Source organism: Ascaphus truei, chromosome 12 (assembly GCF_040206685.1).
Source record: "Ascaphus truei isolate aAscTru1 chromosome 12, aAscTru1.hap1, whole genome shotgun sequence".
NCBI lineage: Eukaryota > Metazoa > Chordata > Amphibia > Anura > Ascaphidae > Ascaphus > Ascaphus truei.
In genome coordinates, this window is record NC_134494.1 from 48,400,954 (window position 1) to 48,417,460 (window position 16,507).

The window sequence follows — 16,507 nt, forward strand, 5'->3', positions numbered from 1 at the left end:
CTAATCATATGGTTTGGAAGTATTTACATAAGGAAGAGCATTTAGTAACTTCACAGAACTGTTCTGAATTGAAGATTAAAAGCCATATTAAACCGTGAGAAAAGAACATTCTTTCTTACTGTAGGTTGGGATACCTTATAAAGCAGTGGTCTGTGCTGATTGCCATTTGTTTCCCTTGTCAATGCTGTTTTTATCTTTACAATCTGATGATTCGTTAAGGGGATATAATCATTTAAAATATTAAGTGTCCCTAGAGACCATGGCAGTCTGAAGGTTACCACAGTGACCTCACAAGTTAAAATCGGGAGTTTTAACACTAAAAAGATTATTTTTAAAGAGCCAGGCATATTGTACTCATGAGGCAAGATACTAACATTATGTGAGTTATACAACAATAGACAAAAATACCCAATGCTATATCCAATGTGATGTAGTTAGATACATCAATGCTAGTATTCTCATGAGTAAGGGTCATTTAGATAAACCCTTTGGCCAAAGCGTTATAAGCCTGCAGCCAAGTCACGGCATGACCAGTATGCAGGTCCTAACACTACATATGACAATTCTCATTTACCTCTACTTTTTAAGTAGCAGGTTCTTCCACGTACCTGTGCAGGACAGGTGCACTGAGGCCATTCTCCCTGCACTGCAGAGGTAAATGAGAATGTTCACAGGTAGTGCTAGGACCTGCATAGACCAGACCAGAACAAATTATATCTACAACCACTCATCTATGACACAAAGAACACACTGTGCTCTAAGACAAACATCCTAAATTAAGAGGTATTGATCTTCTACTACAATTATAAGCTCAGAAAACAGCTACTTCCCATAGCCATAATAAATACACAAACATTAAACTCACAAGAGATGATTAATAGAGGTCAGCTCATTTAGATCTACCCTACAAGGCAAGTGCACAACTTTACTTATTAGATATATTTTAGGCAAAGGGATACTGCCCAACCAATATTTTGGTTTGCAATTGCAGCACCAGAAGTGATCTTGTGGCAGAAGTAAACATAGCCCATACAACTATACACATACAGTAGAAGAGACTTTTGTGCTATGGAAAGGTAAATCAAATCATAACTGGACAAGTTCTATGTTAATTTTGGTGAAAGGTCGCACAAACTGCAAATCATTTGCTCTTCAACTAGGAGATACATATTCATCTGTAATATATTATTGGCAACTATTTATTGTAAAACCTGAAGAAGATATGTTTGGGGTTTGTAAAAACTTGTTGAAATGTATAAGCCAGAAGCAATGTGTATATATAGAAGTCTGCTTAAAGGAGGATGAATTCAGAAACACAGAGACTAATGGAATTGAACAGAGAGAATATCCTTTAACCTCAATGAGTAGATAAAATATAGGGGTTGCTCAGCTTTGTTCCTTGTCAAGAGAGAGGGGATTTGGCCCGGGATTAAAGGGGTTACATCCCATTTGGCCACCCTCTACTCTCACCTGGGAAGCAAGGGGTTAACTGGACTGGGGTCCAGTAATGTGTTTTTACCTTGCTTCAGCATCCTAATGTATAGTCCCCTGTAAAAATGTATTGTTTCTGTTCCAGTGTAGCACCAACACATACACTGGGATAGATGCGGGAGGCTTAAGGGGTTAATGAGCTACAGTTTAGGAAAATACAATTGTGTGGGGTAATTTCAGAAACATCTGGGCTTCAACAGGCTTGATTGAAGTTGGGTGTGAAAAGTACAGAGGGGGTTTGGTGTATGTTAAAACATATTGCTGGTAGAGACAGCTAGGACCCAGGCTGGGGCATTGGGTGTGAAATATAGCACCGGTGACAAATGTTCACTACACACAGCCCAGCTTCAAAGGATTTCTTGATGGGGGCCAGGGGTGCGGTTACGCAAGGAGATCTCAGAATGAGTGACCTTATTATATATAAGAATATTATGAGATGTCCTCGGCTGAACGTGCTAAAAGCTACATATGTGTATTCGTGGGACTGATTCGCACATAAGGATTACAGACACCTGATGTCTAGCAGGTACTAAGAGACAGATATTAATATCTCTCTTAATTTTAATATTACACGGTAATATTTAGTCTTATTGGGAGCGTCATGCGTGCCGGAATGTATTAATATGGCTCGCGTGCCAGTAAGTATTACTGAACTGAAGTTATGAAGTTATTTAGATAGGAAAAGCAGTTTTTAAACGTCCTTGGGTGGGAGGAGTTTTACTCTGAGGGATACTGTCAACCTCACCACTGATTTATGAGAGGGGCTGGGTTTAGGTTGTGTTCAATGGGAAATAATGGTATAAGAACCAGGCTCAGCCTATGGCTATTGTCTTTCGTGTCTTTTGTGAATTTCAAGATTGCTGTATGAACTGCTAGTCACGATTTCTGACTATTTCATCATTTCCATCTTAAGTGAGTGTCCATATTTTGTCTGTTATTTGTATAATCTCGTGTGTTCACCTTTTTCAAGGAATAAATTATATTTTATCATATCTAAGTCTCGTTCAGTTCAACCCAGTTATATTTGGTGTGTATTATTAATAGCCTGTCTCAAAGCTACCGTCACATCCCTACATTGACCTGACAATATACCATTATCTGCCAGTGCAATCAATACCAGCAAATAAATCCCAATAGCAGTCATTCTGCTGTGGGATGAATACCATATGTGTTTGTTGTGCAAATTGATTCAAATGTGATTATATGACCACCAAACTACAGTACACGTCTGTATGGATAAAAGTAACGGCAACACATTGTTACAGAGAATGCTTTAAAACCTTCACAATCCTAAGTGTTCTTCAGAGAGAGGATAAAAAGATAACCAATTGCTCACCCAATCATCACAACAAACCCAGGGAGGAGTGTTGAAGGACATCACTGGAAGAAAAGTCACAATTTGCAACCAACGGATAAACAGTTCTTCGTCTGTTAAAAACTCATCTGCCAATGTCCCTCCTTAAAAACAAAACAACAAAAAAAACACACATTGGGAAAGTTACAAAAGTCATTTTGCTAAACACTTATAAAGTAGCATTTAATATTTTGAATACTTGGGATAGACTTATGCTCTACCAAACATCTTATATTTCTCACACGAATCCCAGGGAAGTGTGACACACTTGTACATTTGTTCCTACAGTACTTAGAGAATAAAGATCTGGAAAATATAAATGGGCCCATTAAAGGATTCCAACAGCTGTCTTTTAACTGCCTTATAATATCAATACAGATCTGATACAGGAGAGATGTTAATAGTAGACAACCAAAGGAGAAGGAAGTAGCCCTATTTATTGAAAACACCCTTCATTCTTCACTCAGCCTCTATCAGAAGTTAAGGTAACTGACCACACTAGGCAGAGGAAGAAGAGAGCTGAAAAGATATCCATGGACCGAGTCCAAGCTATGGGCAATATTAGGTTAGGTGGCTTCCACCGTCAGAAGGTGTCTTATGAGATACAGTAGCATCGCTTAGTAAATATGGGATAGTATGTGTCGTTTCAATTCATGTAATGGAGTGAGGCTTCATTACATGAAGGTTGTGTTGAGGTTTGATTTTAGAATATTTAGACGTTTTATACACAGGAGTATGTATTTTCATGATTGACAATATGAGTGTAGCTTAAAATAGGTTCCTTCTTGTGAGAATACTGCTTTTTCTGCTTGATTACTACAATTTGCAAATAAATGAATTGCAGAGATAGATAGTAATAGCTCTGAGAGTCTTACTTTTGCTCTGCTTTGCACATCATTACATTATGTGACACCATCACTGTCCTCTAGTGGCTGGAACAGTGCAGTAAGTGTGCTTTCCAGTCCACAGAGAGTTAATTCCTCAAAGAGAAGCCAGCATCAGCTGCTAACTAATGGAGTTAATCAGACTTCTTGAGTGAACAAGGAACTGGTTTAAAAGACAGACTAAGCTGCTATGCTGAGAGGCTGTTTTCCCCAGAGTGTGTGTGTGTGTGTGTGTGTGGGGGGGGGGGGTGGGAGCGGGGGGTGGGGAAGGGGTTGGAGGAGAGGGGGAGATAAAAGTGCTCCCCAGCTGCAGAAGCTGGTATAGTGGAGAGTTTCTCTGGGCTCATGTGGGGCCGAGTTCCCCTAAGAAGGAAAGGATGACAAGGCTGTGCTGAAGCAGGGACGTCTGCTCCGGAGGACTTACAAACAGATAAGCAAAAAAACCTTTGTTATTGCTGTGTGAAAAGACTGTGTAGATTGTTGCATATGCTAGGGCATGTTTTGAGGGTGGAAACCAGCATAGTTGGCCATCCAACTAGTGAGAGCGAAAGCTACAGTGTAGTTAGCTTTCCCTAAAGGGAATAGGTGTTTATTTTCTATTATTTGGTTTTTCTTAAAGGGAGGGTGGGCCTGTTGCTATATGATTTAATCCCTGTAAATAAACCCCTGAATAGAAAATACAGTGTTTCTGGCCTTAAACTGGGATACAAGAGACTGCAATGTGGTGTGAGCATCACAATTATTAACTGTAATAACAAAAATCTAGAGGGTGTGAAAATCATACATAACTGATCTTCCTTACTTCACTATGACACAAGCTCGCACTAGGGCTAATCCAGCTGCTTCCCAGCCAAGATAGCACACAACCGAGTTCACAGAAAGTTACCTTATTCAATTGCTAGAAATGGAGAAGCAGACCATTTAAAGTCAATCTCTATGCATTACAGATGTAGCAGCTATTACTGCACCCATTAACGCGTTGGGAGATCATGGATGACGCGTTTTTCTGCATGGGTTTTGGCACTTTGAATGGAGAGGCTCGGAAAAAGCGGGCTGCGCATTTTGTGTCCTAATGCGCTAGTTGGTGCAATGATGGTCACTACATCTGCACACCACTCAACAGAGGGTTGAATTTAGGCTTGGGTTCAAATAAATATCGTTGGAGAGAGCATGTGTGGGGGTGAAGAATTGCACTAACAACAGGTACGCATACAAGAGGGACTGGAAGCCGTTATTGCAAGAAAAGTAGCTGTAAAACCAAGGTCTGGTGTAAAAGTAGCAGAGGAGGCGCTGTCAAGTAGGTACATCTTTTATAACTATGAAGATTGATTGCTCTTCTTTTGACCCTTTCAGTGCCACAGGATTATGTTATGGGCACTTGCACTTGGGGGGGCGCCATGACGTAGTGACGACCTCATCCTCAAAGGGTCATTTTTGTCCAAGTTAGATCTGCCCTGTGAGGAGGAGGACTTTTCCTCTTCCGTCGCACAGAAAATAGGTGCTGCGGTCATGTCACCGCATTGTGCTGGAGAAGCACCACTACCCCTTCGGCACTCAAAGAGAAGACTAATAGACTATACACCTTTATATGCTGTGGACTTCTTCAATGCACCTCCTCCTTTCAGTATTGTCTTTGATATTATCTCTCTGGTATTAATTTTGCCAAGTGTCCCAGGTGCAAAGCTAGGGCCAGAAACAGCACCACGTTTATCAAGGACAACGATTCCCATTGGAACTGATGGGATTTATAACTATAAACCCGGCGTAATCATTTGGCATTCAGCTTTGCTCCAGTGTTGCAGCTGGGAGACTTGAATAAACGACCCTCTTCACTGCCCCCCATTACTACATTCTTCCAGGGTCCCCGTGGGATTGGTGTTCTCTCCAAATAAATAATGTCGATATAAATAAATATAAATCCATTACCTACTGCATCTGGAATGAAAAAGTTGTATCCTAATAAACTGTAATGAAGAATGGAAGGAATAATTCCTTTAAGTCCACGGTAGGTCCAGTCCGAATGAAGGGGGCTCATTTGAACAAATAACGGTAAATAGTTTGATCTGCAGAGGAAGAATACACAAGTATGTTTTATTCATACACACTAATTGTTTGTCTACGGTTGCTTCCCATCACTTTACAACAATTCAAAATGTGCGGCCCATTTAAAAATGTAAATAAAATAATTAGTACATGCATTAAAATTAACCAATTAAATATTATTATTTATTACCCGCAACTATTTAGACATTGAGTCTATAATTGGTTGGGGTTATGTCTCAAAATTGTCTCTGCTAAACTGGTCCAAGGCAAAAACTGCATCCTATTTTTCCAGGGAAACTGACTCTCATTGAAAGAAATGGCATTGACTTCTTTGATAAATCTGAGGATTTAATTACATGTATTTTTCCAGATGCAAAACTGGGGCAGGTTTAACTTCCAAGAGACTTCGGGTTAGGGGTTTGGGTAAACGAAGTAGAAAAAGGGGATGCTAAAATGTGATGGAACTTCTTTCACAACATCAGCATGACCATGATCCTCCTCCCCGCCCACAACCAACAACAACAAATGTACATTTCTCTGGCCCTTCTGGCCACTGAAAATATGAACTGCATGTATGCTTGTTAACAATACTTTATTCAATTAATCGCCTTCCACTGTACGTAAGTTGTAGATTAATGATTACTCCCATGCCTGATACATCACACAATCTTAGGGGCCTATGCAGTAAAGGTTAAAAAAAGAAAAGTCGCCGGGCCATTTATATCGCCGTTTTTTGGAGCGTTGCTATCACGGTATTCAGAAAGCATTGATTACCTGTCATAGCAAAATTCCCAAAACGGGCGAGTTTCCGCCGGCGATAGGATCAACCCTCTGGAAAGGCCTTACCCGGCGATTCATTTCTGCTGCAGAGAGAGCCACCTCTCCCAGCGAAAATCTCGCCTGAAATGTATGATTTTTAATATACATTTTCATCCTAGTGTAGATGTGCAGGGGGTCTCCGGAGCAAGACCGCGTTGGTTTGAGGTCTGGGGACCCCCTACTTCCTGAGATACAGGCCCCGTTAGGGGGTGCCGGTATCTCCTATGCATTGGATTACCACGTCACGTGACCAGGACAATTAAATGCATAGAAGATACCGGCACCCCCTAATGGGCTGTATCTCGGGAAGCAGGGGGTCCCCGGACCTCAAACCAATGCGGTTCTGCTTCGGAGACCCCCTGCACATCTACACTAGGATGAATATGTATATAAAAAAAATATTTAGTAAACACCAATACACCACCCACCCCCTGTGCCCCCCCATACTGTAAATCCATGATTTATTTTTTAACATACAGTATTAATACCCCAGGCCGGCAGGGGTCCCCTGTGGGCCCGACGGGTGTCCGCAGGCCCCACAGTGCACCCCGGAGGGTGCCCATGGGTGTCTGGGGGTCCCCGGTTGGTCACCGCTAGGCGCCGGGGGCCTCCAGGTTGTACCCGCTGGCCAAAATGGGGTCCACGGGTGGTGTCTGGGGGACCCCGGGTCATCCCCACCGGTGTCTGGGACCCTCAGGTGGTTCCCAAGGGGGTCATTGGCCCTCGGGTTGTCCCTGCGGGTCCGCGGGGCCTCCACAGCTGTGGGGCCCCCGGTTTTTCCCCCCAGGTGTCTCCCATGGATCTGCAGGTGGTACCCGTGGGTGTCTGGGGGTCCTCTGGTGGTTCCCACAGGAGTCTGGGGGCCCTTGGGTGGTTCTCATGGGGTCTGGAGCCCTGGGGTGGTCGCTACATTTAAATAAATCCTCCCCCCCAAACACATACAGTACAGTAATGGGCAAAATAACTATTATCCAGATATGGATAATAGATTATTTGCCCATTATTAATCACAAAATTAGCCAGCATACATAAATAAAGTAAATAACTACAGTTCTACTTACCCCTGGCATTATAAAGTGCGTCCTCGTCAGGATACTTAAGGTCCCTGTCCTCCGTTGCCAGAAAGCATACATACATAATAAATACAATCTAATGTCTCCTAACCCTTTAATCACCATGGTGGTTAATAACTGCTATAGTAATTAAGGGGTTAACCCACCCTGCCCCGCTGCCAGCCCAGGGAGGCCTAAGTACCCACCCTGGACCCACTATACCCACCCTGTACCCATTGAGTAGTATACTGGTACATCATACCCATATAATAATATGGCATGACAAGCCACTATAGCACTTAATGGGCACCCTAATCAAAATACATTAATGCACAAAACACAAAATAAGAAAACATTAAAAACCACTGTAACACCACCATTCAATAAATCAAACCTCTAGCCAGCTAATGCAATTAATAAAAGCACTTCCCAGCTCAACAATGAATTAATGAAAGCATGTGAGGCCTGCTGACACCCGTCGGGCCCACCGGGGACCCCCGCCGGCCTGGGGTATTAATACTGTATGTTAAAAAATAAATCATGGTTTTACAGTATGGGGAGGCATGGGTGGGTATGGGTGGGTGGTGTATTGGTGTTTATTAGATTTTGTAATGTTTTTTTGGGGGGCCTAGGAGGTGGTTAGTGGGGCTGTTGTTTGTATTGTGGGTAGCGGGGGTTGGTGAAGGGGGTATTAGCCCCAAGGATGGGTGTTTAGGCCTTGTGGGGATGCAGCGGGAGGGGTTAACTCCCGGTATTAACCGCAAAGTTAATGAAGGGCTTAAGTCCACCCGCAATCTCCCGCAAGGCCTAAACACCCACCAAGGGCCAAATACCCCCTTCACCCACCTCCGCTAACCACAATAAGCCTGGCACGGGTGGTTAACCCCCTCATTGCCTTAGCGGTTAGCCGCTAAGGTAATGAAGTTGCTGTAAATGCATTTTTCCTGCCTCGGATGCATGCCGGGGGGCTCCGGTGCTGGTATTAATGTGTATCAGCTCCGGAGACCCCCGGCATCAATCCCAGGCAGGAAAAAGGCCTGATTTTTTCTAAGTCCCGTCTCTCCGCTTATCAATACTCATTTCCGCTTCTCCCCACCAACTTGCCAACTTCTCCTGGCGTTTGGATTTGGGGAGAAAATTGCCATTCTAGAGCGGCGATAGGCGGCGATAACCCACTCGCGTCTACAAGAATTGCGCGAGTTTATGATCATTCAGAAAAGCGTCGATAAGTGTCTTATCGCCGCTCAGTCGGCGATTTGATTTTGTTAAAAAGTTTTTGGGGCGATTCAGGCATTTATCGCCCACTTATCGACGCTTACTGAATAGCAGTAGGTATTTTGCCGTATAAGTGGTCGATATGTGGCTTATGAGCGCTTAGTGCATAGGCCCTTAGTATTGAATAAAGTCTTACAAGCTATTATTCTTTGCCTGGTAAGATACTGTATGACTGCATGTGTATAGTTCAGTTGACTTACCTTGTACTTGCAGTAATTATTGTTGAATTTCCAAGCTTTGCTGCCAGCAGGGCCAGAAAGCCTGTGTAACTGTCCCCCTCCAATCCTTTTGGTGGTTGGATTGATTGTTCCATGAATGTGTTTCCTTCCACACCTTCAAATGTCATGTATTCAGCTCCGAGATTCTTTTTCAAAGTACTCACAGTGTTTAAGTACCACTTAACTGCAGCTTCACTAGTTATATTTAATCGCCCAGAGAACTGGCCCTTCCATTTAGTCAAAACAGGTGCCTGCAAGAGGTAAATCACAGGAAAGAAAAGTTATGTCAAGGTAGATGATAATTCCAACTGAAATGTAGTATACAGACATACTCCGCTTTAAGGACATTCACTTTAAGTACACTTGCGAGTAAGGACATATCGCCCAATAGGCAAACGGCAGCTCGCGCATGCGCCTGTCAGCACGTCCTGAACAGCAATACCGGCTCCCTACCTGTACCGAAGCTGTGCGCAAGCGGGGAGACTAGAGAGCCTGTTACACATGCGTTATTTACATCAGTTATGCACATATAGGACGATTGCAGTACAGTACATGCATCAATAAGTGGGGAAAAGGCAGTGCTTCACTTTAAGTACATTTTCACTTTACATACACGCTCCGGTCCCATTGTTAATGCGGGGTATGCCTGTATATTACACGCTCCGGTCCCATTGCGTACGTTAATGTGGGGTATGCCTGTATATTACACGCTCCGGTCCCATTGCGTACGTTAATGCGGGGTATGCCTGTATATTACACGCTCCGGTCGCATTGCGTACGTTAATGCGGGGTATGCCTGTATATTACACGCTCCGGTCCCATTGCGTACGTTAATGCGGGGTATGCCTGTATATTACACGCTCCGGTCCCATTGCGTACGTTAATGCGGGGTATGCCTGTATATTACACGCTCCGGTCCCATTGCGTACGTTAATGCGGGGTATGCCTGTATCTTACACGCTCCGGTCCCATTGCGTACGTTAATGCGGGGTATGCCTGTATATTACACGCTCCGGTCCCATTGCGTACGTTAATGCGGGGTATGCCTGTATATTACACGCTCCGGTCCCATTGCGTACGTTAATGCGGGGTATGCCTGTATATTACACGCTCCGGTCCCATTGCGTACGTTAATGCGGGGTATGCCTGTATATTACACGCTCCGGTCCCATTGCGTACGTTAATGCGGGGTATGCCTGTATATTACACGCTCCGGTCCCATTGCGTACGTTAATGCGGGGTATGCCTGTATATTACACGCTCCGGTCCCATTGCGTACGTTAATGCGGGGTATGCCTGTATATTACACGCTCCGGTCCCATTGCGTACGTTAATGCGGGGTATGCCTGTATATTACACGCTCCGGTCCCATTGCGTACGTTAATGCGGGGTATGCCTGTATATTACACGCTCCGGTCCCATTGCGTACGTTAATGCGGGGTATGCCTGTATATTACACGCTCCGGTCCCATTGCGTACGTTAATGCGGGGTATGCCTGTATATTACACGCTCCGGTCCCATTGCGTACGTTAATGCGGGGTATGCCTGTATATTACACGCTCCGGTCCCATTGCGTACGTTAATGCGGGGTATGCCTGTATATTACACGCTCCGGTCCCATTGCGTACGTTAATGCGGGGTATGCCTGTATATTACACGCTCCGGTCCCATTGCGTACGTTAATGCGGGGTATGCCTGTATATTACACGCTCCGGTCCCATTGCGTACGTTAATGCGGGGTATGCCTGTATGTTACACGCTCCGGTCCCATTGCGTACGTTAATGCGGGGTATGCCTGTATGTTACACGCTCCGGTCCCATTGCGTACGTTAATGCGGGGTATGCCTGTATGTTACACGCTCCGGTCCCATTGCGTACGTTAATGCGGGGTATGCCTGTATATTACACGCTCCGGTCCCATTGCGTACGTTAATGCGGGGTATGCCTGTATATTACACGCTCCGGTCCCATTGCGTACGTTAATGCGGGGTATGCCTGTATGTTACACGCTCCGGTCCCATTGCGTACGTTAATGCGGGGTATGCCTGTATATTACACTCTCCGGTCCCATTGCGTACGTTAATGCGGGGTATGCCTGTATATTACACGCTCCGGTCCCATTGCGTACGTTAATGCGGGGTATGCCTGTATATTACACGCTCCGGTCCCATTGCGTACGTTAATGCGGGGTATGCCTGTATATTACACGCTCCGGTCCCATTGCGTACGTTAATGCGGGGTATGCCTGTATATTACACGCTCCGGTCCCATTGCGTACGTTAATGCGGGGTATGCCTGTATATTACACGCTCCGGTCCCATTGCGTACGTTAATGCGGGGTATGCCTGTATATTACACGCTCCGGTCCCATTGCGTACGTTAATGCGGGGTATGCCTGTATATTACACGCTCCGGTCCCATTGCGTACGTTAATGCGGGGTATGCCTGTATATTACACGCTCCGGTCCCATTGCGTACGTTAATGCGGGGTATGCCTGTATATTACACGCTCCGGTCCCATTGCGTACGTTAATGCGGGGTATGCCTGTATATTACACGCTCCGGTCCCATTGCGTACGTTAATGCGGGGTATGCCTGTATATTACACGCTCCGGTCCCATTGCGTACGTTAATGCGGGGTATGCCTGTATATTACACGCTCCGGTCCCATTGCGTACGTTAATGCGGGGTATGCCTGTATATTACACGCTCCGGTCCCATTGCGTACGTTAATGCGGGGTATGCCTGTATATTACACGCTCCGGTCCCATTGCGTACGTTAATGCGGGGTATGCGGGGTATGCCTGTATATTACACGCTCCGGTCCCATTGCGTACGTTAATGCGGGGTATGCTTGTATATTACACGCTCCGGTCCCATTGCGTACGTTAATGCGGGGTATGCCTGTATATTACACGCTCCGGTCCCATTGCGTACGTTAATGCGGGGTATGCCTGTATATTACACGCTCCGGTCCCATTGCGTACGTTAATGCGGGGTATGCCTGTATATTACACGCTCCGGTCCCATTGCGTACGTTAATGCGGGGTATGCCTGTATGTTACACGCTCCGGTCCCATTGTGTACGTTAATGCGGGGTATGCCTGTATGTTACACGCTCCGGTCCCATTGCGTACGTTAATGCGGGGTATGCCTGTATATTACACGCTCCGGTCCCATTGTGTACGTTAATGCGGGGTATGCCTGTATATTACACGCTCCGGTCCCATTGCGTACGTTAATGCGGGGTATGCCTGTATGTTACACGCTCCGGTCCCATTGCGTACGTTAATGCGGGGTATGCCTGTATATTACACTCTCCGGTCCCATTGCGTACGTTAATGCGGGGTATGCCTGTATATTACACGCTCCGGTCCCATTGCGTACGTTAATGCGGGGTATGCCTGTATATTACACGCTCCGGTCCCATTGCGTACGTTAATGCGGGGTATGCCTGTATATTACACGCTCCGGTCCCATTGCGTACGTTAATGCGGGGTATGCCTGTATATTACACGCTCCGGTCCCATTGCGTACGTTAATGCGGGGTATGCCTGTATATTACACGCTCCGGTCCCATTGCGTACGTTAATGCGGGGTATGCCTGTATATTACACGCTCCGGTCCCATTGCGTACGTTAATGCGGGGTATGCCTGTATATTACACGCTCCGGTCCCATTGCGTACGTTAATGCGGGGTATGCCTGTATATTACACGCTCCGGTCCCATTGCGTACGTTAATGCGGGGTATGCGGGGTATGCCTGTATATTACACGCTCCGGTCCCATTGCGTACGTTAATGCGGGGTATGCCTGTATATTACACGCTCCGGTCCCATTGCGTACGTTAATGCGGGGTATGCCTGTATATTACACGCTCCGGTCCCATTGCGTACGTTAATGCGGGGTATGCCTGTATATTACACGCTCCGGTCCCATTGCGTACGTTAATGCGGGGTATGCGGGGTATGCCTGTATATTACACGCTCCGGTCCCATTGCGTACGTTAATGCGGGGTATGCCTGTATATTACACGCTCCGGTCCCATTGCGTACGTTAATGCGGGGTATGCCTGTATATTACACGCTCCGGTCCCATTGCGTACGTTAATGCGGGGTATGCCTGTATATTACACGCTCCGGTCCCATTGCGTACGTTAATGCGGGGTATGCCTGTATATTACACGCTCCGGTCCCATTGCGTACGTTAATGCGGGGTATGCCTGTATATTACACGCTCCGGTCCCATTGCGTACGTTAATGCGGGGTATGCCTGTATATTACACGCTCCGGTCCCATTGCGTACGTTAATGCGGGGTATGCCTGTATATTACACGCTCCGGTCCCATTGCGTACGTTAATGCGGGGTATGCCTGTATATTACACGCTCCGGTCCCATTGCGTACGTTAATGCGGGGTATGCCTGTATATTACACGCTCCGGTCCCATTGCGTACGTTAATGCGGGGTATGCCTGTATATTACACGCTCCGGTCCCATTGCGTACGTTAATGCGGGGTATGCGGGGTATGCCTGTATATTACATGCTCCGGTCCCATTGCGTACGTTAATGCGGGGTATGCCTGTATATTACACGCTCCGGTCCCATTGCGTACGTTAATGCGGGGTATGCCTGTATATTACACGCTCCGGTCCCATTGTGTACGTTAATGCGGGGTATGCCTGTATATTACACGCTCCGGTCCCATTGCGTACGTTAATGCGGGGTATGCGGGGTATGCCTGTATATTACACGCTCCGGTCCCATTGCGTACGTTAATGCGGGGTATGCCTGTATATTACACGCTCCGGTCCCATTGCGTACGTTAATGCGGGGTATGCCTTTATATTACACGCTCCGGTCCCATTGCGTACGTTAATGCGGTGTATGCCTGTATATTACACGCTCCGGTCCCATTGCGTACGTTAATGCGGGGTATGCCTGTATATTACACGCTCCGGTCCCATTGCGTACGTTAATGCGGGGTATGCCTGTATATTACACGCTCCGGTCCCATTGCGCACGTTAATGCGGGGTATGCCTGTATATTACACGCTCCGGTCCCATTGCGTACGTTAATGCGGGGTATGCCTGTATATTACACGCTCCGGTCCCATTGCGTACGTTAATGCGGGGTATGCCTGTATATTACACGCTCCGGTCCCATTGCGTACGTTAATGCGGGGTATGCCTGTATATTACACGCTTCGGTCCCATTGCGTACGTTAATGCGGGGTATGCCTGTATATTACACGCTCCGGTCCCATTGCGTACGTTAATGCGGGGTATGCCTGTATATTACACGCTCCGGTCCCATTGCGTACGTTAATGCGGGGTATGCCTGTATATTACACGCTCCGGTCCCATTGCGTACGTTAATGCGGGGTATGCCTGTATATTACACGCTCCGGTCCCATTGCGTACGTTAATGCGGGGTATGCCTGTATATTACACGCTCCGGTCCCATTGCGTACGTTAATGCGGGGTATGCCTGTATATTACACGCTCCGGTCCCATTGCGTACGTTAATGCGGGGTATGCCTGTATATTACACGCTCCGGTCCCATTGCGTACGTTAATGCTGGGTATGCCTGTATATTACACGCTCCGGTCCCATTGCGTACGTTAATGCGGGGTATGCGGGGTATGCCTGTATATTACATGCTCCGGTCCCATTGCGTACGTTAATGCGGGGTATGCCTGTATATTACACGCTCCGGTCCCATTGCGTACGTTAATGCGGGGTATGCCTGTATATTACACGCTCCGGTCCCATTGTGTACGTTAATGCGGGGTATGCCTGTATATTACACGCTCCGGTCCCATTGCGTACGTTAATGCGGGGTATGCGGGGTATGCCTGTATATTACACGCTCCGGTCCCATTGCGTACGTTAATGCGGGGTATGCCTGTATATTACACGCTCCGGTCCCATTGCGTACGTTAATGCGGGGTATGCCTTTATATTACACGCTCCGGTCCCATTGCGTACGTTAATGCGGTGTATGCCTGTATATTACACGCTCCGGTCCCATTGCGTACGTTAATGCGGGGTATGCCTGTATATTACACGCTCCGGTCCCATTGCGTACGTTAATGCGGGGTATGCCTGTATATTACACGCTCCGGTCCCATTGCGCACGTTAATGCGGGGTATGCCTGTATATTACACGCTCCGGTCCCATTGCGTACGTTAATGCGGGGTATGCCTGTATATTACACGCTCCGGTCCCATTGCGTACGTTAATGCGGGGTATGCCTGTATATTACACGCTCCGGTCCCATTGCGTACGTTAATGCGGGGTATGCCTGTATATTACACGCTCCGGTCCCATTGCGTACGTTAATGCGGGGTATGCCTGTATATTACACGCTTCGGTCCCATTGCGTACGTTAATGCGGGGTATGCCTGTATATTACACGCTCCGGTCCCATTGCGTACGTTAATGCGGGGTATGCCTGTATATTACACGCTCCGGTCCCATTGCGTACGTTAATGCGGGGTATGCCTGTATATTACACGCTCCGGTCCCATTGCGTACGTTAATGCGGGGTATGCCTGTATATTACACGCTCCGGTCCCATTGCGTACGTTAATGCGGGGTATGCCTGTATATTACACGCTCCGGTCCCATTGCGTACGTTAATGCGGGGTATGCCTGTATATTACACGCTCCGGTCCCATTGCGTACGTTAATGCGGGGTATGCCTGTATATTACACGCTCCGGTCCCATTGCGTACGTTAATGCGGGGTATGCCTGTATATTACACGCTCCGGTCCCATTGCGTACGTTAATGCGGGGTATGCCTGTATATTACACGCTCCGGTCCCATTGCGTACGTTAATGCGGGGTATGCCTGTATATTACACGCTCCGGTCCCATTGCGTACGTTAATGCGGGGTATGCGGGGTATGCCTGTATATTACATGCTCCGGTCCCATTGCGTACGTTAATGCGGGGTATGCCTGTATATTACACGCTCCGGTCCCATTGCGTACGTTAATGCGGGGTATGCCTGTATATTACACGCTCCGGTCCCATTGTGTACGTTAATGCGGGGTATGCCTGTATATTACACGCTCCGGTCCCATTGCGTACGTTAATGCGGGGTATGCGGGGTATGCCTGTATATTACACGCTCCGGTCCCATTGCGTACGTTAATGCGGGGTATGCCTGTATATTACACGCTCCGGTCCCATTGCGTACGTTAATGCGGGGTATGCCTGTATATTACACGCTCCGGTCCCATTGCGTACGTTAATGCGGTGTATGCCTGTATATTACACGCTCCGGTCCCATTGCGTACGTTAATGCGGGGTATGCCTGTATATTACACGCTCCGGTCCCATTGCGTACGTTAATGCGGG

General features: G+C 46.7%; 1 protein-coding gene across 2 annotated transcripts in view; it reads right to left on the bottom strand.

The window, feature by feature from the left end:
- Nucleotides 1–16,507, bottom strand: part of LOC142464234 (SITS-binding protein-like) — a 104,991-nt gene that overhangs the window by 9,673 nt on the left and 78,811 nt on the right. Inside the window, exons 6-8 of one of the 2 annotated variants that reach the window (XM_075567640.1) lie at nucleotides 9,119–9,387; nucleotides 5,656–5,792; nucleotides 2,828–2,949 (exon numbers count right to left, since the gene is read on the bottom strand). In XM_075567640.1, coding sequence (XP_075423755.1) covers nucleotides 2,828–2,949; nucleotides 5,656–5,792; nucleotides 9,119–9,387 — 528 coding nt within the window. The remainder of the gene's footprint in view (nucleotides 1–2,827; nucleotides 2,950–5,655; nucleotides 5,793–9,118; nucleotides 9,388–16,507) is intronic. The other variant, XR_012787623.1, reaches the window with a different exon arrangement.